This window comes from Sminthopsis crassicaudata, chromosome 2, assembly GCF_048593235.1.
Source record: "Sminthopsis crassicaudata isolate SCR6 chromosome 2, ASM4859323v1, whole genome shotgun sequence".
Taxonomy (NCBI): Eukaryota; Metazoa; Chordata; class Mammalia; order Dasyuromorphia; family Dasyuridae; genus Sminthopsis; species Sminthopsis crassicaudata.
In genome coordinates, this window is record NC_133618.1 from 5,190,445 (window position 1) to 5,213,165 (window position 22,721).

The following is a 22,721-nucleotide window of genomic DNA, read 5'->3' on the forward strand; positions in this document are numbered from 1 at the left end:
TTTGGGGGGCCGGAGTTTAATTTCTGCTAAATGCCAGCTCTCCGATCCCTGCCCCGCTGCCCCGGGCTCTCCCTGTGCCCCTGCAAGGGCCGGCCCGGGAGCGGGGCCCAGAGCTCCTCACTCGGCAGCGACCCAGGCAGCAGAACGGCCGCGTGCTCGGCCCGGGTCCCAAAGCCCTTCGTCTTTTACAAGCTGCTTTTCTCTCGCGTCTCCTAGGTCCGGACCGTTCGTCTGGGCCGGGACGGAGAGCCCCCTGAGGAAGGGGACGCGCCGGAGCTCGGGAGTCCGGCCCGATTCGGGGCTGCCTCGTAACTGGTGAGAACCAAACAAAAGGCCGCCTCGCCGCTGCCAGGCTTCCCTGCGCCTCCCACTGCCTGGGTCACTAGCCAGGAAGGCTCCCCCGTGGCAGGAGAGGGCCGGGGGAGGCCGTGGGGGGGAGGGAGGGCCAGGGTGCCGGGCGGGGCCAGAGTGTGGGAAGCCGAGGCTGCCCCGGGCCGCCAGGAAGGGCTTGGCTAAAGGCCCCACGGGGCAGCTCTCTCAGCGTTGGGGGCAGGGTGGACGAGACTGGAGGGAGGCCTGGACACCCCCTCCCCCCCAGGGCAGGGTCTGAGGCCCCCTCGGAACACCTCATTGTTCTAGGCCCCATGGCGAAAAGAAAGGAGGACAGTTTTCTGCCCATGGGGATGCAGAAGAAGCAAAGGCAGGAGCAGGCCAGCAGGTCTGAGGAGGAGAGCGAGGAGGAGGAGTCCCCCCGGTCTCTGTCCCCCGGGACCGCCTCGAACCAGTTGGTGAGTAACGCTGTAGCCAACTGCCCGTTCCCTTCCCAAAGAGGGGGGAGGGGCCTGTCCAGCGCGGGGTCTCCTGCCTCGTCTTCCCCGCCGCTCCGGTCTGCGACAAGAACGCCCGTCCCGACGGGGTGCGGTCCTAGCCGGGCCAGGACGTGTCCTTGAGAAAGTCCGGCCGCGGCCAGTGTTAGCGCATCGGGAGCGCTCGCTGCCCGGGGCGGCCTGTTTCGTGGTCTCTTAGCCGGGGTCGGCTGGGCCGGGCGGGGGCGGTGCCCTCCATGGACGGGCCGCGCTGACGCCCCCGGGTCTTTAACAGGTGTCGGCCGAAGTCGGGATCATCGAGAGCATCCAGCTGAAGAACTTCATGTGCCACGCCATGCTGGGGCCTTTTAAGTTCGGATCCAACGTCAACTTCGTGGTGGGAAACAACGGGAGTAAGTTGGCGTCGGTTTGGGCTTCACCGTGCTGGTCTATGCCCTGAGAGCCCCGGGCACTGGGGGGGGGGCAGCTCTGGGCCCCGGCCTTGGTGACCTTCCCTCCACCCCCACATGCGTGGGTGACCCCCTGCAGCCTCGTGGGCATCCTGGCGTCCAGAGAAAAGCTCACGAGCGTCTGCAGGGCTCGGCCAGGCCCGAGAGGGACTCTTTCTTGTGGCCCTGAGTTGGGGGTGAATGGGTCTCGGTCATCGTCTCTGTCCGCCGGCCCTTCCCCAGGATTCACGGTGTCTCCCCCGGCCCAGGCCCACCGGGAGCCCCTCCCAGCGCCGCCGCGCTCTGCTGGGGGAGGTGCTTGTGTGCGCACGTGTGGCAGAGAAAGTCTGAGAAGCTCCATTAGTGTTTAAAACGCCCACGGCCCCGGCAGGCCCCTTCGTCCCCAGGGAGGCGTCCTCAGTTTGCTCTGAGTTCTCCGGCCCTTGCTGTGGGTGGTTATGGGCCGTGGGGGCGTTGGCCCCGGGCATCCTGCCACCCAGCGGCCCGAGGGCAGTCCCTGCTTCCGGCTTCCCTCTTGGCTGGCCCGTGGGTGAGTCCCACGACTCCTCACTCCTGGCACTTCTTTCATGTCCTTCTTCAAGAAGGAAAATGGCTTCTTGTGGTTTTGCTGGCATTAAGTTCTGTCCTGTTCCCTATAAACAGATCAGGAGAAGCCGGACAGGCGTTCTCCGGCCTCGGAACTACTCGGGCGCCTAAACTTGGGCCGCTCTGGTTCTGCTCTGTCCCAGCTGTTGAGCCCTGGGGTTCGGGGCAGGCCCTGGGGGGGCACTTGGCAGGAGGCCCGGCACGGCCGTGAGCCGGCTTAGTGACTGCTGTGAGGACGGACGGACAGACCTGGGCCCGAGAAACGGGGCTGACTCCCTCCGGGGCAGAATCTCAGCTGGTCGTTCCCCCCTGGGTGGGTGGGCGGCGCCTCAGGGTCGGCCCCCGCTTTTCAGACGAGCGTCCGAGGAAGGAGGTTTATCGTGTCTCGTTCTGGGGGAGGAGGAATTCTCCCTGACTTTGACTGGAAGCACTCACAGGCCGTGGGTGCTGGCTGGCCGTGCCCTTCGAGCTCCTCTGCCACTCAGGGCGCCTCGAGGAGGGGGCAGGGCCCGCTGGGCAGTGGGGGGGGATTTGAGCCGCCGTCCTGGGGGACCAGGAAGAAGCCTCTCTCAGTCGGTGACTGGGCTCTTGCTGTCCTTTACCCCCTCAGGTGGCAAAAGCGCCGTCCTGACTGCGCTCATCGTGGGTCTCGGAGGGAAAGCTACGGCCACCAACAGGGGCTCCTCCCTGAAAGGATTCGTGAAGGACGGGCAGAAGTGAGTGCCACGGGGGTCAGGGCCTCGGGCCTGGCGTGCCAGTGCGGGAGGAGGCGGCTGTTTCCCTCACTCACCAATGCCCCAGAAAAGGGAGGGGGGTGGGAGGGAGCCAGAAACCCCTCGGGTTTTGGTCCAGGCCGCACAGAATGAAACTCTGAAGTGGGCGGTGAAGGGAAGCTCAGGACTCTTGCAGGGCCGGGGGGAGGGGCAGGAACTAAAGGAGGGAATGAGGGGTCCAGATGCCACCCTCCCCACCCCCTCGCAGCCAAGAGGGAAGTTAGGTGGCCCTGGGGGAGGGGAACGTGAGGCTGCCGCCCTCCCGCTGCTGGTCAAGGGCTGTTTGGTAAACCAGGGTTGGAAACGACTCTAAAAAACAGAGACCCACGAAATCACCGTGACGACGCTAATTTGTGCCGAGTTTCCCTCCTCATCCTCCCCTCTCTCCCCCGAGAGAGCCGGCCCACATAACCGCGGTCGGAGGGCTGGTCAGGCGGCGTCCACAGCCTCTCCCGCGCCCCTCCCCCACGCTCTGTCCACAGCTGCCACGGGAGCTCCCCGGTGACCCGGCCTGCCTGGCCTCGGCAGCTGCGGCTGTGGCTTCCAAGCTGGCACGCGGCCCCTTCTCTTTGGCTTTGACAGCCCTGGGGGGCCTTTGCCCAAACGTGGGGGCCCCCAACCCTGACTGGGCCCCCCAGAGACACTTCTGTCCCCACCTCCCTGTCTTTCCACTGTCCAGGAGCGGGCAGCACGTGGGAGGGGCTTTGAGTCTGACCCTGGGTCTGGGATGAGTCTGCTTTTGGGCCTCGTTAGGAGCTTGGTCCCAAGGGCCCTTGGGGGTCCCTTCCAGCTCAGAACCTCAGCCCTGAGGCAGGCAGGAGCCCGACGCCAAATTGTGATGAGCTTTCAGAGCCGTGGGGGTGGGCTTTCAGCAAGGGGGACCCCCAACCCCAGCTGTTACTGGACTGGCAAGGAAGGATTGTGGCTCAGAGTCAGGGAGACTTGAGGCTTCGAGCCTGGAAGGGGGCGGCAGCCTCGGCAGAAATAGGGAACGCCACAGCGAAAGCCCCGGAGGCCGTGACCAGGACGAAGGCTCTGGCAGACAGGAGCAGGGGGAGAGGTTTTGGGGGGTCTGCGGGCGGTCTAGATGGGAGCTAGCGCCGGCCCCTGTGCCTGGTATGTCCCAAGCTCGCTATGGAGGCACCAGGTCGAAGAGGAGCGGCCGGAATCTGGGGTCGGAAACAGGAAACAAGGGGAGCCCCGGCGGCCGGGGCGGGGGGCATCCCTCTGGAAACAAGCCTTGGTGGGCTCTGCCCTGGTAGACAGGGAAGGGAAAGGCGACTCGGAGAAGGCCGTCATCCCACGGGGGGCGGGCAGCCGCGGAGAGCGGCCGGGCCCTGGCTGTCCCCGTGAGGACGACCGGGCTTCTCTGGTCACGTTTGCAGCTCTGCTGACATCTCGATAACGCTCCGGAACAGAGGGGAGGACGCCTTCAAGCCGGCGGTGTACGGGGACTCCATCACGGTGCAGCAGCACATCAGCGTGGAGGGCAACCGCAGCTACAAGCTCAAGGGCCAGACCGGTGAGCTCTGACCCGGGCCTCCCGGCCGCCTCGGCCTGCTGCGGCGCTTCTGGGCCTTCCCCAGCCCGAGGGCGGTCCCTGGGCCCCGAGCCGCCCCCCAACAGCCGGGCCGGGCGTCGCTCCTGCAGCCTTGGCCACGCCCTCTGCCTCCCCTGCCAGTTTGGCAGAGCGGGAACGTGCCGGGACTGCAGATGCCCCCGAACTCCCTGGCAGCGCCCTGGGGCCCTCCTCGCCCCCCCTTGCTTCCTGCTGCGGTTTTCCCCAAGGCCTCGGCCTGCAGGCTGTGTGCCCCCCCAGAGGAACTCAGTGCCATGGAGGGCTCCCCTGCTGCTTCTGACAGGTGGTCCCAGGCTGCCCACTCACCCTGCCCTCTCCAGGCCCTTCTCGCCAAGTGTGCCTCGCTGCAGACGGGATCGCCCCTGGGCCCACTCAGTGCCCGTCAGCCCTGCTCAGTGCCCGCCGGACCCTGGGGGCAGGGGCAGCGCAGCTCTGATTGCGGCGGGGGAGCGAGCTCCCGTGGGATTGCAGGGCGAGACCTCACGCAGCCCGATGTCACTGGGCTTCCTTGTGTGTTTTTCTAACTAGGAAATCTGGTCTCTGCCAAGAAGGAAGAGCTCACGGCCATCCTCGACCATTTTAACATCCAGGTAACGGCCCGGCGCGCTGCGTCCCATCGGTTTGTGCTTTCAGAAAGCAGAAGGGAGTGTTTATGAGGTGGGCCCTCTGAGCACCCCGCCCCCCTCCCCCCGGCATCTCCGCGGGCTCCCATCGCACAGGAACACTCTCCTCTCGCCCGTCCGGCCCGCCTCGGGTGCCCTTAGTCCTTAGCACTTAGCATGGGTGCTCATAGGCTAATGAGCAGAGAGAGGAGCGAGAAGGGGCCACCGGAAGGGGGGGAGGAAGGGCAGGGGCTGGATTTGAACTCGGGCCCTCCAGCCTCAGCCTGGTCCTCTCACCCCTCACCCGACCCCTTCCTCTGGGTGAGAGTGGAGGCAGCCTGGCGATCGTGGGGCAGAAGCCATGAATGGGGGGGCACGCGGGGAGGCACTCCCATCTCAGTGCCCCTTGTAGGAAGACTGAGACTTGGGTAGGAAGGGACGCGGTGGCCTGGTGGGTCCGGTGTGGACGTGTCCAGAGGATCCATCAAGCGAGTGCCTCAGACTCGGGTCTCTGGCCCCGGGGGGACGCAGCTGCTGCAGAAAGCAAGCTGAAGCTGCCCTCCCCCACGTCCGGAAGCTGGAGGCTTATCCCTGGGCCCAGCCCAGGCCCTGAGCCAGCACAGCCTCCCACGGGGGGTAATGACGGCTCCTGCTCCGAGGGGACGTCTGTTGAGGGCTGTCCGGCTGCTGCCGGCCTCGCTGACGGGGCTGGACTTCCTGGTTCGGCCGGGGGGGTCATGGGAGCCAGCCTCGGTTTCCCTCACTGGAGGCTGAGACATGGAGGCCGGCCTCCTTGGCGTTGTCGAAAGCAGTGACTAAGACGGGCCTTGAGCCTTGTCCCTGAGTGGAGGCCGGCGGAGGTCCAGAGGCGCCGAGCTCCCGGGCCTGGAGCCCACGCCCTGTGCAGGCTGGCGGGGCCGGGCCTCGGTCTCTGCTCGCAGCAGGGAGGCTGTCTCCTCGGGGCTCCGGCCGTCCTCCCACCTCGCCTGGCCCCCACAGACGCCGCTCCCAGACCCGCCTCACTCCTCCAATCCTGCCACGGTGGGTCCGGGCGGGCGTTAATGACTCCTCTGTCTGTCCGTCCCCAGGTGGACAACCCCGTGTCCATTCTGACCCAAGAGATGAGCAAGCAGTTCTTGCAGTCCAAGAACGAAGGGGACAAATACAAGGTAAGGGAGCCCGGGAGTGCGGCCTTCCGGGACCCCAGGCCGGGGTGTGACCCTGCCTCACCCTGCGGCCCCCACTGGCCCTGGCAGAGAGTGGCGAGCCCCTGCAGAGCCTTGAGTTCAAGTCCAGCCAGGTGACCTGGACAAGCCACTTCACCCTGCGAGACGAGCTGGAGGAGGAGGTGACCGAGTGGTCCGGCACGTTGGACAAGAGAGCCCCGGGGGCTCCGAATGTGGGGCACGGCGGGGGGCCAGAGCCGAGGCTCTGGGAGAACGGCCGCAAGAGTGCCGGGCTCGACGGCTGTGGAGGTTTGGGCCCCTTCTGAATGGCCCGTCCCCCTCCTCGGTAAAGGTGGCGCCCAGGGTTGGGCCTGCAGTCCAGGCGGAGCACTACTGGTTTCTCCCTCCTGGACAGGGCGCCCTCTAGGGGCCTCCACAAGTGTAACCGGAGTTCCGGAACTGACCCAGAGTCTGCCGGGCCGTGAGCCGGGAGAAGCGACCTTGGACTTCCTGGGTCTCCTCAGGGTGGGGGCCTTTGAGTCTCTGAAGCAGAGAGAACACAACCCCTGGGTGGGGGTGGGGAGCCTTCATGCTCCAGGCAGGAGCCCCCCGGGAGCACGGAGATGGGGCTCTGCCCGGAGCAGCGGGCTTGGGAGGGGCCCTCTTCCTCCAGCGAGGGCGTGGCTGTGGGCGCCAGGTCTCCTGGAGTTCCAATCCGGCCTCTGGCCCTGAGCCAAGCAGGGTCCTGGCGCCCTCTGTGCAGACCCCCCCCCGCCCCCCCAGCCACGAGAGGAACGGGGTTCGGGGACGCGCCTGATTCGTGCCGCTCTTTGGCGCAGTTCTTTATGAAAGCGACCCAGCTGGAGCAGATGAAAGAGGATTACTCATACATCATGGACACCAAGGCCAGAACCCGGGACCAGATCGAGCAGGGGGAAGAGGTAGGTGAGAGCCGACCCTGGGGAGACCAGAGAGAAAGGGGCGAGTGACCAGCCACACCCAGGGCCTGGGCCCGAGGAGTCACCATCCCCTCCCCCCCCGTGGGGTGTCTGAGGGTGGGAAGGAGGGTCCACAGAGAGGAGAGGATGAGGTCATCAGGGCCACATGGGGACGGCCTTGGGCCTAGAGGCCCTGGGGAGACGTAGGGGTCATAGCCGGCCGACAGTGCAGGACTGGCGGGGCAGAGAACGGTGGCGGGGAGGGCAGCCAGTGTAGGCGCTTTTTGTGGTGCCCGGGCCCGGCCTGGCCCTAAAGCAGCATGCCCACCTGAGGGCAGCAGGCCCGACTTGGAGGGTACGGCTGTGACCCCCCCCTCCTCAAGAGCCACCCCTCAGGCTCCAGGCTGTGAGGGGGAGGCCGGAGCTTTGCCCCCCGTCTGAGTGGTCTCTGGCCTGGCCCCAAAACGGGGGGAAGGGGAAGGAACTGGGGGGACTGAGCTGACGGCAATGCTGAGTCTCATGGGGCGGCCGGGGAGGCGAGGTTCAGATCAAAGCCCTGCTCCTGCTTCTCAGGCATACGGGGAGGGCCTGTTGGAGTCATGCGTAAAACTGGGCCACTGCAGGGGCCAGAACCCCAGCAACAGACATGAGGGCTCGCAGCAGGGCCACCCCTTGTGGGCCCCGCCCGAGCCCCTGCACCCCGAGGTGTCATGGCTGGATCCCCCATGATCCCGAGCCCCCCCAGGGGCTGTGAGGCCCTCCCCCGTGCCCCCAGGCACACTCTAGCAGAGGTTCACCCTTGTGTCTGCAGCGGCTTCTGGAGCTCCGGCGCCAGTGCCTGGAGAAGGAGGAGCGTTTCCAGAGCATCGCCGACCTGAGCGTGATGAGGAAGAAGCTGGAGGACCTGAAGCACGAGATGGCCTGGGCCCTGGTAGGCCGCCGGGGGTCTCTGCGCGCTGGGGCCGGCCCGGGGTCGGAGGGGCCTTCGGGACTCACGCCTCCTTGTCTTGCAGGTGGGCGAGTACGAGAAGGAGATTAAAGAAATGAAGAGTCAGGTGAGCTCCGGGGAGGAGCGCACGCTGCGGCTGACGCAGAAGGTGGAGGACTGGCGGGTGAGCAAACAGACCTCCGGGGAGCACCCCCACTGGGCCAGAGCCATCTCTGAGAGCCTCACCGCTCAGGTCTCACTTGATCCCCACAGCAGCCCTGGGAGGAGGGGCTGAGCCTCCCCATTCTACAGGCGAGGAGCCTGAGGCAGGGCGACGTCAGGGTCACCCGGATCACAGGTGTCTGAGGCCAGATTGGAACTCGGGTCTCGCTCAGACTACAGGGCGCGGCGTGGCCTGGCTCCTGGTGAGCTGTTAGGGTAGGGCTCCAGGGAGCAGCCGGGAGCCAGGCGGTTGGAGCCCCATGTGCTGGGCCTGGTGCAGGGGGCCGTGAGGGGGAGGGGAGACCTCACTGAGGAGAGCGGGGGCCCCACTCTCCTCTTTGTGGGAAAGAAGTCGGGTCATTGAGTGCAGGATTCACCACCAAAGTGAAGAAAACTGGGAAGAAAACTGAGTCTGGAGCAGGGGGTTCTCCGGGGCAGGTCAGCAGCGCAGGGACTCGAGGGACTGCCAGTCACTGGCTGGAGGGCTTGGCCCGGTGGGGGCAGGGATGGCCAGCGCCAGCCTCAGCCCCAAACTCCACAGCCCTTGTGCCAGTTGTGTGACCGTAAGGTAAAAGTCTGTGGCTGGGGAAGACTCTGTGACCTGGCAGTGACCGAGGGTCCCAGAAGGAGGAGGAGCAAAGGTTAGGAAGGAGCCTGAGCAAGGAACAGAGCCAAGGGGGAGCACAAATCCGGAAGCCTCTGGAGCACTCCGCCCCACTTGACCCTCCACCCTGGAAGAACTCTGACAAACAGTTAAAAGTCCCGTGATGGGCTAGAAAAGTGAGCAAGCAACAGAAAAAGGTGCTGAGCATAGGAAGTTTAGGAGGCAAGGAAGTTCAAAGCACATGCTCAGAAGATACAAGTGGGACCCCCTCCATCCAGAGCCTGCAAGAAAACCGAGGCCCTGGAAGAGCTCAAGAGGGATTTTGAACCATCAAATAAGAGAAGCAGGAAAACTTGGAAAAAGAAGGGAGAGCGATGCAAGAAAACCACACAGAGAAAAGACGGAGGAAACCCACACATGAAAAAGTGACGAGGCCGAATGGCAAAGGAAGGACAAAAGCCGTGAAGGAGAAGAATGATTTACAAGGCAGGATGGCCGAATGGTGGGGGAAACCCACTGAAGGAAACAACTGAGACAGGTGGAGGAGGAGGTACAAAGCCTCACTGAAGGGGGAAATTAGCCTCAAATGGAGACGAATGATTTCATGAGAAGTCAAGAAACCAAACCAAACCAAAAGGATGAAAATATAGGCGACCATGTGAACTATCTCATCGGGGAAACAACTGACCTGGAAAATAGGTCTAAGAAAAATTAACTACCTGAAAAACCATGATCGAAACAAGCCTAGACCTTTATCTTTTTTTTTTTCCTCTGAGGCAAGTGGGGTTAAGTGACTTGCCCAGGGTCCCACAGCCAGGAAGTGTAAGGAGTCTGGGGTCACATTTGAACTCAGGTCCCCCTGACTTCAGGGCTGGGGCTCCATCCACTGCGCCACCTTTTCATCATGGGTCCTTCAGAGTTGTATAATTCTTCAGAGGGAAAAAAAAAAAAAGGGATATTCAATGAACTAGAGGATTTTCAGGCATTCTCGATGAAATGACCAGAACTGAAGAGAAAATGTGGCTTTCAGATAGAAGACTCTAGAGAAATGTAAAAAGGTAAACAGGAAAGAGAGTTCCTGTATGGGAAGAGGCTACTTCCCACTTTCTGATGATCAGGGCAGTTCGAAGGCGTATATCTAGACAGAGGGCACAGGGATGAGTTGAATAGGAAAGAATAACATCTAAAGAAAATACAATTTGGGAGTGAGAAAGCAACATACTGAGAAGGAGCGGTAGACTGGGGTAAACGTTATCACATACACGTATAAGGCAAGAAAAGCTTTTGCAGTGGAGGAGGAGCAGGGTAGTAAGTGAACCGAACTTGAATCAGAATTGGTTCAAAGAGGGAATAACATATACACTCATTTGGGTAGGGAAGACTTGTCTGAGCCTGCAGAAAAGGAGAAGGGCAGGATAGAAGGGGGTTCAGATAGAGGGGGGCAAAACACTTGTGAGAAGGGATGTGAAAAGGGAATAGAATAAACAGGGAAATACGATTCATTGTTTTAAAAAAATTTTTTCTAGCTGTGTGACCCTGGGCAAGTCACTTATTTAAAAAAAAAAATTTTTTTTTGGAGCAAACAGTAAAGATAAGTCATTTCCCAAGTGGTAAGTGATCAAAAGATATAAACGGTTTTCAGATGAAGTAAAATATGTAAAAAAAACAACCGCTTCAACGTGTTCAGACGCAGCAGCAGTCCTTTCTCTGGGTGTGGAGAGCATTTTTCATCCCAAGTCCTTCAGTCGATCTGAATCAGCGTTGCTGGGCAGTTACGGCGCTGACGGCTGGTCGTGTCCTCGCCGTTACTCTGTGCACGGGACCCAGCCCTCTGCTTCAGTCCACTGAAGGAGGTGCAGGCGTTTCTGGGAGCATCCTGCTCATCGTTTCTCACAGCGCAGCAGGATTTTCTTGAGAGAGGGTGGTTTTTGGTTTTTTTGGCCCATGTTTTCTTTCACAACGTGACTGACGGAAATATTCCGCGTGACTGCACATGTACCGAATTGTGTGCAACCTCAGGGAGGAGGGATAGGGAGAGAGAAAGTGAAAGATTGAGCTCAGAAGTTGTACAAGCGAATTTAAAGGGACAGCTAGATGGCTCAGTGGGTAGAGCGCTGACCCTGGAATCGGGACCACCCGCGTCTAAATCCAGCCTCAGACATTTAATGTTGTTATGTTAGGCAGCTCCCGTGACTCCGATTGCCTCACACGTCCCCTCCCCTGCCCCCAAAACAGAATGTTAAGAATTGTTTGTGTGTCATGGGAGGGTAGGGAGAAATACATTTTTTTAAATAAAGATCACTAAAAGAAGCAGAGAGGAAGCGGGAGGGGGGAGGGGGGAGGAAGTGGCTGACGGGCAGGGGCCAGGAAGAGGCTTCCTCGGCACCAGAACGAGGGTGGCGTAGACGTCACGGTCCCTGTGTTTGTGGAGGAAGAAGCAGCCGGGAAGGGCACGCACGGGTTTACTGGATCAGAGCTGAATGTGTGTTGACTCATCAGCCATATAAGGATCTCTTGATGCTCAATAAAAGCGAAACTAGGCAAAGCGACTACTGCTTTTCAACATGCTCCTCTCAGTTTTTGCCCCCTCCCCCCTTCACCAGCAGATATTTATGACTTCAGCCTTAGGGACTTGCTCATTTTTTTTGCGCTCTGAAAAAGAAGGCAGTGTGGTGCAGTGGGCAGAGGAATGAGGCAGCCCTCGGGGCTCGGAGCTGTCCTTGAAGGGCTGAAGGAAGGGCGTCTGGCCACTTTCAGCCCAGAAGTCGTGTGCCAGGGCTGTGAGGGGAAGGGGAGCTAATTGAAACAGGTCAAAAGTAAGGCCTTAGGGCCCCCAAATCTGCTCTTCCTGGATGCAGAGACGGCTCCCCAGAGGTGCCCTTGCCCTCGGCCATCTTTCTGGAGCTTGGGAACGGAGAGCGAGAGCTTCCTCCTGCCCCTGAGATCTGATGTCATGGTCAGACAGGCCGCCGCCACGGTAGCTCGGGGAGTTCTGGGCCATTTTCCCTCCTTTGTCCACTTTGCATATATTTGGGCCTTGGGGATTTTCCTCAGAGGCATCTTTTTCCTTAAAGGTCAAAGTCGGCACGTCCGAGGAGAAGTTTAAGGCCATTCAGGATAACTTGGAGAAGATCAGCGAGGAGGCCATCGAGCTGGAGCCCAAGTGCATTCAAGCCAAGGAGGATCTGATCCAGAAGAAGAAAGCTTACAATGACGCTGAGGTGAGGGCCGGGGGGGCTGCTCGGCTCCGGGCCTTGGTGACCTTCCAGATGGGCGGCTCTTGGGGGATGGGCTGCCTGGGCCCTCCACTCTCTCCTCAGAAGAGGGAGGCTCGCGTGATCACGTCCACCCTCAGAATGTTCTAGGGAAAGGCTCCTTCGTCCCCTGCTTCCCTCACGGGGCCTAATGTTTTGACGTCAGGTTTTATATATTCGCTGCCGTAATGAGTTTAGAGGGTTGGAGAAGGACGGCGAGCAGCTGAGGAACCGAATTGAGGAGCTAAAGAGGAGGTAGGGGGCTTCCTCGGTGGGACCGAAGCAGGGGGGCTGGGTTCTCTGCCCTGGGGGGCGGGGCCGGTCGCAGAGTTTGCCATGGGGCCTGTCACCGTGTGCTCGGTCCCGCAGTGCTAACCAGAGTTTGGAGCCAGCACGGCAGGAAAGGCAGAAAAAAGTCACTGCATTGAATGAAAGGCTCAAGAGCTACGAGGACCAAGAAGATTTCCTGGGGCAGGAGATGGAGCGTTTCCGGCAGGCTATAGAGAAAGACAAGGAGGAACGGTCCAGAATGAAGTATGGGGCTCCCCAGGGGCCGATACCCCTCCTGCTTCAGCCACTGCCCCCCAGGGTCCCCGGCAGCCTCTTCCTCTGGAGCTCCCCCGGCTCTGGAGGCCATGAGGCATTAGGCAGATGGAACCCGAGGGGCCCTCAGACCCGTGAGGTTGTATAGATGGGTCCCTAGAGAGGTGGCCCCCGGCTCCCCTGGGGGAGGCGGGGCTGGGCCGCGGGCAGGTCTCACGCTTCGTCCCCTTGGTTAGGCAAGAGGAGTCGGACGTGCTGCAGACTCTGAACACCAAGCGGAGACACCTGCACCAGCTGAAGGAGACCAGGACCAACCGGCTCAAGCAGTTTGGCTCCCAAGTGCCGGCCCTCCTGGAGGCCATCGAGGACGCCTACCGCAAGGGCCAATTCACTCGCAAGCCCGTGGGCCCACTGGGTAGGCCTCGGGACGAATCTGGGCCGGGCCCCGTGCATGGGGATGACCGAGGGGGGCAGCGGACCCTCCCCTGGATCAGTCGTCCGGGGACGACATCCTCCCTCCATGGGGGGCCCCGCGCCGGCTCCCACCTGAATCCGGCGCCCAGGACGGGGCCCTGGCCGCTGACCGGGCTGCTCTCTCTCCAGGAGCCTGCATTCGCCTGCGCGACCCCGAGCTCGCCTTGGCCGTCGAGTGCTGCCTCAAGGGCCTCATTTTTGCCTTTTGCTGTCACAACTACAAGGATGAGCGGGTCCTCCAGGGACTCATGAAGAAGCTTTATCCTCCGTCCTCCTCCCGGCCCCAGATCATCGTCTCCGAGTTTCGCAACGAGGTGTACGACGTCAGCCGCAGGTGAGGCTCCTCCCCCCCCAGGAGGCCGGAGGCATGCTGGTACTCCTGACCCAGCCCCCGCCTCCAGCATCATCGTAAAGGTCAGAGGAGCCAGAGCTGGTGGTTGGTCATTGTCCTTGGTGCCCAGAAGAGAGCGCCCCGGGGCAGTGAGCTCCGGCCTCCGCCCCAGGCCCGGCCCCCAAGGTCCCTGGGAATATTGGGGGATCATCTCCATTCGTCAGAGACATCTTGAGGCTGTTCTGATCCCTCCCGCCTTGCTTTAATTCTCCGTAGAACAGTCTTTTGGGCAGATGGGCATGGGGCGTTTGAGCAGCGTGGCCAGCCGTAGAGCTTGGTAAAGAGGTTTCAGTGGCCACCCCCTGACCCTGCCACATCATCTTCGCGCTTCCTGACTGTCCAAATGGAAGCAGTTGGAGTGTTTGTGAAGCACGTAGTAGGCGTTAATAAGTGCTGCTTTCCTTCTCCCACCACCCGTTAAACCATGAGACCTTGAGAGCCAGGACCTGGCACCCAGTGGGTGTTTCGTCCATACTTGACTGATTGACTAGAGTTAGAAGATCTGATTGGAAGGCAGCTGCCGGATCTGTCCCGTGATGGGTGGGGCCAGCCCCTCCCCCAGCTGGCTGGCAGCCCTGAGTGTGGGGGGAACTTCTGGCCTCTTCTGTGGCCCAAAAGGGATCTTCCCTATGCAGGGTGGGAAAGGGTCATCGAGCTTGTCGCTGTCTTCTCCCAGAGCGGCTTACCACCCGGAGTTTCCCACAGTGCTCACGGCTTTGGAGATCGACAACGCAGTCGTGGCCAATAGCCTGATTGACATGAGGAGGATAGAGACTGTGCTGCTGATCAAAGTAAGACCCCTGGGGGGCGAGGAGGGGGGTGACGAGGCCGGCGGGTCTGATCTGGGCTCGCCGGAGCGAGGCAGCGTGAGTGGAGATCGTGGCCGAGGACCGTGGCCCCTTCGGCCACCAGCAGGACGGCGGCCCGCGGCCCGAGGTGAGTCCTTGTGCCTGGGGCGGAGCGAGTTTCCCAGGTGTTCTCGATCCGAGGTCCTCGCGCTGCCTGGTGATCTACGACTGCCCTTTCCTTACTCACGTTTAAAGTTTTGCATCCGCATTCACTGGTTATTGGTCTCAACACTTCTCTGGTTCAGCATTAACACCGTTATTTTTCTTGTGGAGTAAGTTGGTAACGATGCTCTCCTAATTTTTTTCAAACAGCTTATGGAATAGTGGAATTGCTTTTTCACAGCTCATTTATGGCTTTTCATGTGGAATAGTCAGAGGAAAGGAAAACTACACCGCACACACACACACACACACACACACCACACCACACACCACACACACACACACACCCCATACACACACACCGCACACACACAACTCTCTCTCTCACACACACACCACACACACAACTCTCTCTCACACACACACACACACCCCATACACACACAACTCTCTCTCACACACACACCGCATGCACACACACACACACACAACTCTCACACACACACACACTGCACACACACACACACATCGCGCACACACAACTCTCTCTCTCTCACACACACACACACACCCCATACACACACACCGCACACACACAACTCTCTCACACACACACACAGCGCACACACACAACTCTCTCTCACACACACACACACACCGCATGCACACACACACACACCTCTCTCTCTCACACACACACACACCGCATGCACACACACACACACAACTCTCACACACAACACACACACACCACACACACACACACACACACACACACACACAACTCTCTCTCTCACACACACACACACACACCACACACACAACTCTCTCTCACACACACACACACACCGCATGCACACACACACACACCACACACACACCTCTCTCTCACACACACACACACCGCATGCACACACACACACACAACTCTCACACACAACACACACACACCACACACACATACACACACACACACACACACACAACTCTCTCTCTCACACACACACACACACACACACCACACACACAACTCTCTCTCACACACACACCGCACACACACCACACACACACACACACACAACTCTCTCTCTCACACACACACACACACACACACCACACACACAACTCTCTCTCACACACAACTCTCACACACACACCGCACACACACCACACACACACACACACAACTCTCTCTCTCACACACAACACACACACACCACACACACACACACACACAAAACTCTCTCTCACACACACACATCGCATACACACACACACACACTCACACTGTTGTGCAGAAATGTTTTACCTCACGGGAAGAGCAGAGGTGTGGGGGTAGAGTGAAGAGGTGAAAAGAGCAAATTAGCACTAAGAAAGACAAACTCGGAAGGGAGCGTTGTGAGCCTGGGAGGATGAGGAAGTGAGAGAAACCAGCATAAGAACGGAGGAAGCCCAGGCAGCCAACAGCTCCACTGTAAGGCGTGGATGAGCCGGTTCACTCCTCTCTTCCCCACCTTCTTTTCCTTTCTATGAAAAGGGGGGGAAATAAAGGATTAGCAAGTGGGCCCCTGAATATCCCTGTTCACCCATAGAAAGGAAGACAGCAAAGGGATCGCAAAGCAGGATTAAAGATTGTTGAAATAAAGGCTAGAAAAAATCAATGATGTTGGAAGTAAAAAAGCAGCAGTAGAGCCATTGACCCAGAGGAGGCAATAGTAAAAATAGATGTTATCGCAAGAAATAACTAGGAGAACTACTTTTTGCTGAAAAGCATAAGGGACAACAAATTAATATTAAAAGCAAATTTTTCATTATGCTTTATATACACACATAATTTTATTATTAATGTGTATATATAACTGTGAAATACGTATCAAATGAGGATCTAAAAATTTAAAAGAAGAGCTAAATGAGTTATAGAAAGAAAGACAGTAGAACTATAATCCTGTCCGACACAGATAAATCTAACCAAAAGTAGTTAAGGAGCTAGACAGAATTTTAGAAAACTTAGACATGATCGCCCCCTGACTACTGGATGAGAATAAGGAAGTGTATGTATTTCTCAGTGGCGCATGGCATGTTTACAGAAAACTACAGATGAGGGCATAAAAACCTCACGAAAAAATAGGAGCAGTTCTCGCTTAAGGTAAATAGATTGTTCCATAGGCCCCTGAAGCCAGAAGCAGCTCCAGTGCCTCGAGTGGGGGAGCCCGCACAAAGCCGCACCGGCGCTGCTACTGCCACCGCTTCTGCCAGGACCTGGAGCTCAGGCTGGGCTCTTCCACCTGCTGCGAGTCAGATTTTCATAACGGGAATTTGTGAAAAGAGAGAACTGTCTACAGAAAAATATTAAATCGGCCTTTTATAGGCCACAGTGCAGCAAAAATCACCTTCAGTAGAGCTGCTGAATAGTAAATAATTGAAGACTGAATAACTTTATCCTAAATAATTAGTGGTTAAAGAACAAATCCGAGAAACAATAGATCATTAAAGATGACAGAGACAACATGGCAGCTGTTTGGGGAGGCAGTCAAAGCAGTCCTTAGAGAAAAACTTATGGCGGCGGCTAGGGGGCGCAGTGGATGGAGCTCCAGCCCTGAATTCAGGAGGACCAGAGTTCAAATCTGGTCTCAGACACTTAACACTTCCTAGCTGTGTGACCCTGGGCAAGTCACTTAACCCCAGCCTAAAAAAAAAAGAAAAACTTACGTCTCCAACCACCTACACTAATGAAAGAGAGAAAATAGATTATTGAACTGAGCAGGCAACTAAAAAAACCGATAATAAAAGCCTCCATTAAAAATGAAAAAAAATCCTGAGAAATAAAATTGAAAGCAAAATGTCCACTTGGAAGGAAAAAAAGAAACCATTTCTTTAATAAAACTGGCAAAGTTTTGTTTTTTTTACAAAGGCCAAATTCACATTAAATTTAATAAGAAATAAATGATTTGTCCCAATATAGGACAATGAAATAGATTCTGTAAATGAAATGGAAAACTGTACAAGAAATCGTGGACTTGCATAACTTAATTTCTAAAAAAGAAATTGACCGTACCATCAATGAGTTATTTTGGATTCATCCACCATGGGAGCCTTCAACCAGGCCGCGGGAATATTTATTCATTTGTCTCTCGGGGTCTTTGTGCCCCCTCTGGGAGTTGCCCACTCCAGTGCTCAGTGGAGTGCTTTGCCATATCCTTCTCCAGTACATTCAGACACTTACCTTTCGAAGGTAAGTGATTGCCCGGGGTCACAGAGCCGTAAGTCGGAGGCCAGATTGGATCCCGAGCCCCCAGCCACCTCTGAGTCTCTGTACATTTGGTGGCTAAATCCTGTCCTTCCTCCCCCTGCCCATTTCTTGCCCTTCTCCCCTACCCGACCTGGATGCAGCTTCTGCTGGGTCTGCCCTCCCCCAGATCCTTGCTCCCCCAGACCATCCTTCCTCAGCTCTCGGATTCAGGCACTTGAGCCCCAGGACCTTCCTCTCTGCTCTTCTGGCCTTTTGAGCCCCATGGACACTGGACACTCGGGTCACTTGTGTGGGAACCATCCTCGTTTCTCACAGGTTCATTATGAATTGGTCCAGCCCCAGATTCTCTTGACTGCTCGAATCGGTGTCTCCAGCCCCGGACCTGTCCTGGACACCCGCGAGGCTTCCTTCTCCCCGTCCTGCCTTTGCCGAGGGCCCTGCTCTTCCAAGTGGTGGAAGGGCCCTTGGGCCCTTCCCTCGGTCTCAGCCCGCTTTTGATTCCCCTGGAAGCCGCCATCTTGGTTCAGCCCCTGTGGGCCCCGGGCGTTCTCCAATTGTTGTCCGAAGGCAGCGTGGGGCAGACTGGGCCCTCCTCTGTCTTGTTTTCTCTTCCTTCGTGGACCCCCCTGCCCCGGCTCCACAAACCAGACCCCTCTTTGTCCCTTTGCCATCCTTTGCTAAATCTGAATTGGGGGATCCTCGGAGGTGATTTGTACAAGAATCTGCGGGTTCGGTCCCTACACTTCACACAGCTCCGCATTTCCCACGCCTGTGGCTCGAGGCCCCAACACCTGTGGGCTTTGCCAGGCCTCCCTCGCCTCTTCCCTTTCCTTGCCCACTTTATTCTGTTTTTCTCCTTGTCTCGTGCCCCACAGTCCAGCCCAAGTGGCCTTGTCTTCCCGCCGTTTGAAGGTCTCGCCAGGGCCTGAGGAGGGAGGCCGGGAGCTGCGGCCTCCATGAGGTTCTCGGCCCGCCGGCCCTCGCCTGCTCCCCAGCCTTCCCCCGTCCTGTTCCTCGTGTCCGGCTCGGCCCCTGGGCTGTGAGGCAGACGTGGAGGTCACCTTCCCCCTCCCCGGTCCCAGGACCTTGCGCCGAGGTTTCTGGGTCACCTTCATGTGTTCTCGGTGGCCCGGGCTGCAGGGTGGCTGTGTCAGAGCTGCCGTGTCCAGGATTTTTCCGGCTCCTCTCTAGAAATTGGCTAAGACTGTTTTCTCTCTCCCTTCCCCTTTCCATTTAATGACTGAATAGACTTCTTTTTTTACCTTTTTCCTTTCCCAAGCACATGCACAGACGGCCGTCCCCAGCCACCCCGCCAAACCCCACCATCCAAACTTTGTTCCCCTCCCTTCCCCCCCGGTCCAGTCTGTGTGAAACATGTACAGGTCTTCCACACACGTTTCCCACTTGGGTTGTGCAAGAAAAGTCTGGTCGGAACAGGCTCTCAAAGCTCCAGGCCCCTCCGGCGCGGCCGTCTGTCCCCGGCCGTTGGTCTCTTGTTGAAAGGTGACCCAGCTCGTGGTGTCGGCGCCCGCTCGTGGCGCATCACGGGGTTTAACGCAGACCGATGAGAAGAAGTCCTGCCCCCGAGGGAGAAGAGGCAGGATTCAGGGTCCCCTTAGCTCCGGCCTTTCTCCTCCATTTCCCCGCGATCGCCGGCCCCATTCTGAGCCCTTCAGTGACCTGGTCGGCCTTTTCTCCAAAACTTGCCCGACTTTTCTTCCCAATGCAAACACCATTTCATTGTCACCCTGGACCAAAATGCGATTCTTTTTTCTTACCGGCAAAGGGCGCGATTGAGCTTGACAGGTCCCAGTGTCCATTTGACCTCAGAGCACACGGCTGTTAAACTTGCTGGGAAACAGCCACGTGTCCTTGACAGACTTTTGACCTTTCCGTCTTTGTGAATTTTAAGCAAATGGACCAATCCACGTGTTCACAAAGCCCCCGGCCCCGTTCTGCTTCGGAAGGTCCCGCCGACGCCCGAGCTGGAGGGTCCTGCGCTGGGCGTCTGGGGCCCGGGGGCCGCACTCGCCTGGCTGGTGACAGCCGTCTCCCGTTCTGGGTTTCAGAGCAGCCCGCTGGCCCGCGCGGTGATGCAGCTGCAGAAACCCCCCAAGAACTGCAACGAGGCCTTCACCGCCGAAGGGGACCAGGTCTTTGAACGACGCTACTATTCGTCGGAGCGCACGAGGCCGCGCTATCTCACGGGGGATGTCGAGAAAGAGATCAGGTGGGTGGCTGCCCGACAAGGGGGACTGGCATGGCCCGGGATGGGCAGCGAGGACAAGGCCATCACAGGCTTTTCTTTCCCCCTGCAGCCATTTGGAGAAAGAAGTGGAGAACAAAACGGCGCAGCTGGCCGTCTTCCAGAAGCACATGGGCACCCTGGAGAGCGACCTGCGGAAGAATCAGGAGCTGGTCAACAACCACCACCGGCACCTGAAGGAGCTCAAGGTGAGAGGCCGGCCCGGGCTCACCTAGGGAGGTTCGGGGAGTCCAGAGGTGGGGAAGGGGGGGGCCCTGCTGGGAAAGGAGGCTGTGGGGAGGGGGGACCGTGAGTTTTAAAAGGGACCTAAAAAGCCCGAATGTTTCTTTCAGATTAAAATCAAAAAGATTCTTCTAGAAATCAGAGATCTGGAGAATGAAGAAGAAAACCAGTCTGTGGACATCTCGACTCTGGTGAGGAGGCCCGGCCCCCTTGGGCCCCCCACCCCCCAGGGCCCAGGGCTCCCTCTGACCACAGCGATGGAGCTCTTAAGACCAAGCTCGCGAGCCGCCTCCCGGGTTATCTGCCGGGCCGGGGCCCTGACTCGGGGCCAGCCCAGGAGCCGCGAGTGGCTGCCCCCCAGCTCTCCGCCTGCCTGCCTGCCTCCGACGCCTCTGCCCGTGGGCACCTCTGCGGCCGCGGGTCCTGGTGGGGAAGGGCCCTTCTCTTCCTTCGACCCCCTCCCTTTGCCCAGCGACGTCCGTGCTCCCGTGGCCCTTCCTCTTGGGTGACCGGCGCCCCGTCTCTTGGGCTCTCGTTGGGAACAGGAGGAGGAAGACGAAGAAATTAAAAAGCAGATGAAGAAAGTGGAGGAAGAGATGAAGGTTCGGAAGGAGGAGCTGGAGAGCTTGAGGAAGCAGCGTTCGGAGGCCGAGCAGACGTACGAAGACTTCAAGTTGAAGATCCACCAGGTCTCGGAGTTGGCGGAGCCCGTGAAGGTCGGTGCTGGGCCCTCCCGTCTACTGTGTGCGCCTCGACGGGCTGGCGGGGAGCCTCCCCTGGGAGTGGGCGCCCACGTCGGCGGCCGGGCCAGGCTTGGCGCCCCTGGAGCCCAGACCAAACACCCTCTGCGGGACCCTGCCCAGGGCACACAGAGCCCCCAAAAAGGGGTGGGAAGGGCTGGAGGAAGAGGGGGTAGAGTCGGGACAACCTCCCGCTTGGCGTGGCCATCCTTCAGCCGCCATTCTTCTGGCCCTGTCTGTGCCCGATCCTGGCTGGGGTTCAAGGGGCAGGCTGAGAAAGTGGGATGTGGAATGGGACTCGGGCCGGGGAGGCTGCATAGGCCAGGGGTTCTGGGATTCATCCCGAGTCTGAGCGTTGCAGCTGAGGCCCTAGAGCCTCCAGGCCTGGAAAGCCCGGAGCATCCGGCCACCGAGGCGGGGGGGGGGGGCCTCCTCCTGACCCAGCTTGGCCAGTGCCGAGCTCACCTGCCCCCCCCAGGCTTCTCAGAGGCTGATGGGCTCCAGCTGGGGCCGCGGGGACCCCCCCCTCTGGGGGCCTCACGCGCTTCCCCTCCCTAGGAGGAGCTGAACCAGGCCTATGCGGAGTTGGACACCCAGAAGCGCTCCCTGCGCTACTACGAGGAGAAGCTCCGGCAGCACACGGACGCGCTCATGGCAAAGAAGGACGAGCTGACCCAGACGGAGAAGGAGCACCAGGTACCCGCTGTGGCCGAGGCTCCGGGGAGGATGGGGGCGGGGAGGCGGGAGGGGGGCCGCCCTCGTGGGGCTCGTGCCCCCTACAATGCAGTCAGGCCTGAGTTGGCTGTATGTACTTCCTAAGTGCCAGCTGTGTGCCTGGCACCGTGCCAAGCGCTGGGCCCTCAGATCCCTGAACCAAGGTGGAGCCCAGTGTGGAGAGAAGACCAGGCCTCCCCTGAGTTGGGGCCCTGCCCGCCAGGACCCAGCTGTGTCTGAAAAGGGTCCGGGGGAAGGCTCAAGAAAGTTGGGCATCCCTGGTTGCAGGAGAAGAGCGCGCTGGCCAGGAAGATCTGCCCGGAGCGGATCGAGGTGAAGAAGAGCCCGTCCGTGCTGGACCGGGAGATCTCCCGGCTCCGCCAGAAGATCCAGTCAGAGAGCAACAGTCACGGCGACCGGGAGGAGATCATCAGGTAGGGGCGCCCTGCGCCGCGCCAAGGACAGCAGGGTCTCCAGCCTGGCGCTTCCCCTCGCGGCTCCTTCTGGGAAGAGTCACTTCCTTTTTCTCCCCTCATTTTTGTCATTTGAGAGAATGATTCTTTACCGGGATGACCGCGGTTCGGTCTCGTTCAGGTTTGTTGGAGGAGTAGTGGGCAGCCGTGTTCCCGGGGCAGGGGAGCAGCGACCTCCAGGCGGATCCCGGTCTCTCGGTCGTTCTCCGGGCCCGTGGCTGCTCTGCTCTCGTCAGCGTTGGGAGGGGGCCGTTCTCGGCTCCGTCTGCACGCCTCCTCACGAGCCGGCCCCCTTGGGCACCCAGGGAAGGGTCGCCGTGGAGGGCAGAGGGCACGGCTGTCCATCATGCAGTGGGCAGTGCAGGCTCCTCCTCTGGGCTTCAGCCGTCCCTTGCCATCTGTCGGTGCTCTGCCCATCCAGAAACCCCCGTGCTGCCGCCTCCTTCGCCAGTGGAGGGGCTTCCTAATGATCAGGGAAGGACCCGACTCACAGCCCACCTGTGGTCCCTCCTGAGCCGCCGTCCCCTGGCCGAGACCGTGGAGGAGCTGGGCGCGAGCCTTTGTCCCCGAGCTTCCCCCGGGAGAGCAGTGAACAACGGTTGGGTCCCTTCCATGTCCCTGGTTGGCTCTGGGTCCCCTGCAGATGCTCTGGGTCCCCTGCAGATGTCCCAGCTTTGCCTGCAGCTGCCCAGAATGCGAGGCTGGGGTCTCACTCAGGGATACGGCCCCCGAGGCAGAGGGGAGCCTGCTCCATTTTGTTGTTCGTCTGTG

At 59.4% G+C, this 22,721-nt stretch overlaps 1 protein-coding gene across 2 annotated transcripts in view; it reads left to right on the top strand.

Annotated features, from left to right (window-relative positions):
• The window catches only part of SMC6 (structural maintenance of chromosomes 6), a 32,841-nt gene that overhangs the window by 3,805 nt on the left and 6,315 nt on the right, over positions 1 to 22,721 (top strand). For both annotated transcript variants that reach the window (XM_074285399.1, XM_074285400.1), the window contains exons 2-23: positions 217 to 315; positions 640 to 788; positions 1,102 to 1,219; positions 2,472 to 2,577; positions 4,020 to 4,156; positions 4,742 to 4,803; positions 5,904 to 5,984; positions 6,821 to 6,922; positions 7,731 to 7,850; positions 7,933 to 8,031; positions 11,748 to 11,894; positions 12,094 to 12,182; positions 12,297 to 12,461; positions 12,707 to 12,885; positions 13,074 to 13,278; positions 14,012 to 14,126; positions 19,605 to 19,765; positions 19,854 to 19,989; positions 20,134 to 20,214; positions 20,569 to 20,739; positions 21,322 to 21,459; positions 21,766 to 21,911. In XM_074285399.1, the coding sequence (XP_074141500.1) occupies positions 645 to 788; positions 1,102 to 1,219; positions 2,472 to 2,577; positions 4,020 to 4,156; positions 4,742 to 4,803; positions 5,904 to 5,984; positions 6,821 to 6,922; positions 7,731 to 7,850; positions 7,933 to 8,031; positions 11,748 to 11,894; positions 12,094 to 12,182; positions 12,297 to 12,461; positions 12,707 to 12,885; positions 13,074 to 13,278; positions 14,012 to 14,126; positions 19,605 to 19,765; positions 19,854 to 19,989; positions 20,134 to 20,214; positions 20,569 to 20,739; positions 21,322 to 21,459; positions 21,766 to 21,911 (2,702 nt within the window). In that variant the 5' untranslated portion in view covers positions 217 to 315; positions 640 to 644. The remainder of the gene's footprint in view (positions 1 to 216; positions 316 to 639; positions 789 to 1,101; positions 1,220 to 2,471; positions 2,578 to 4,019; positions 4,157 to 4,741; positions 4,804 to 5,903; positions 5,985 to 6,820; positions 6,923 to 7,730; positions 7,851 to 7,932; positions 8,032 to 11,747; positions 11,895 to 12,093; positions 12,183 to 12,296; positions 12,462 to 12,706; positions 12,886 to 13,073; positions 13,279 to 14,011; positions 14,127 to 19,604; positions 19,766 to 19,853; positions 19,990 to 20,133; positions 20,215 to 20,568; positions 20,740 to 21,321; positions 21,460 to 21,765; positions 21,912 to 22,721) is intronic.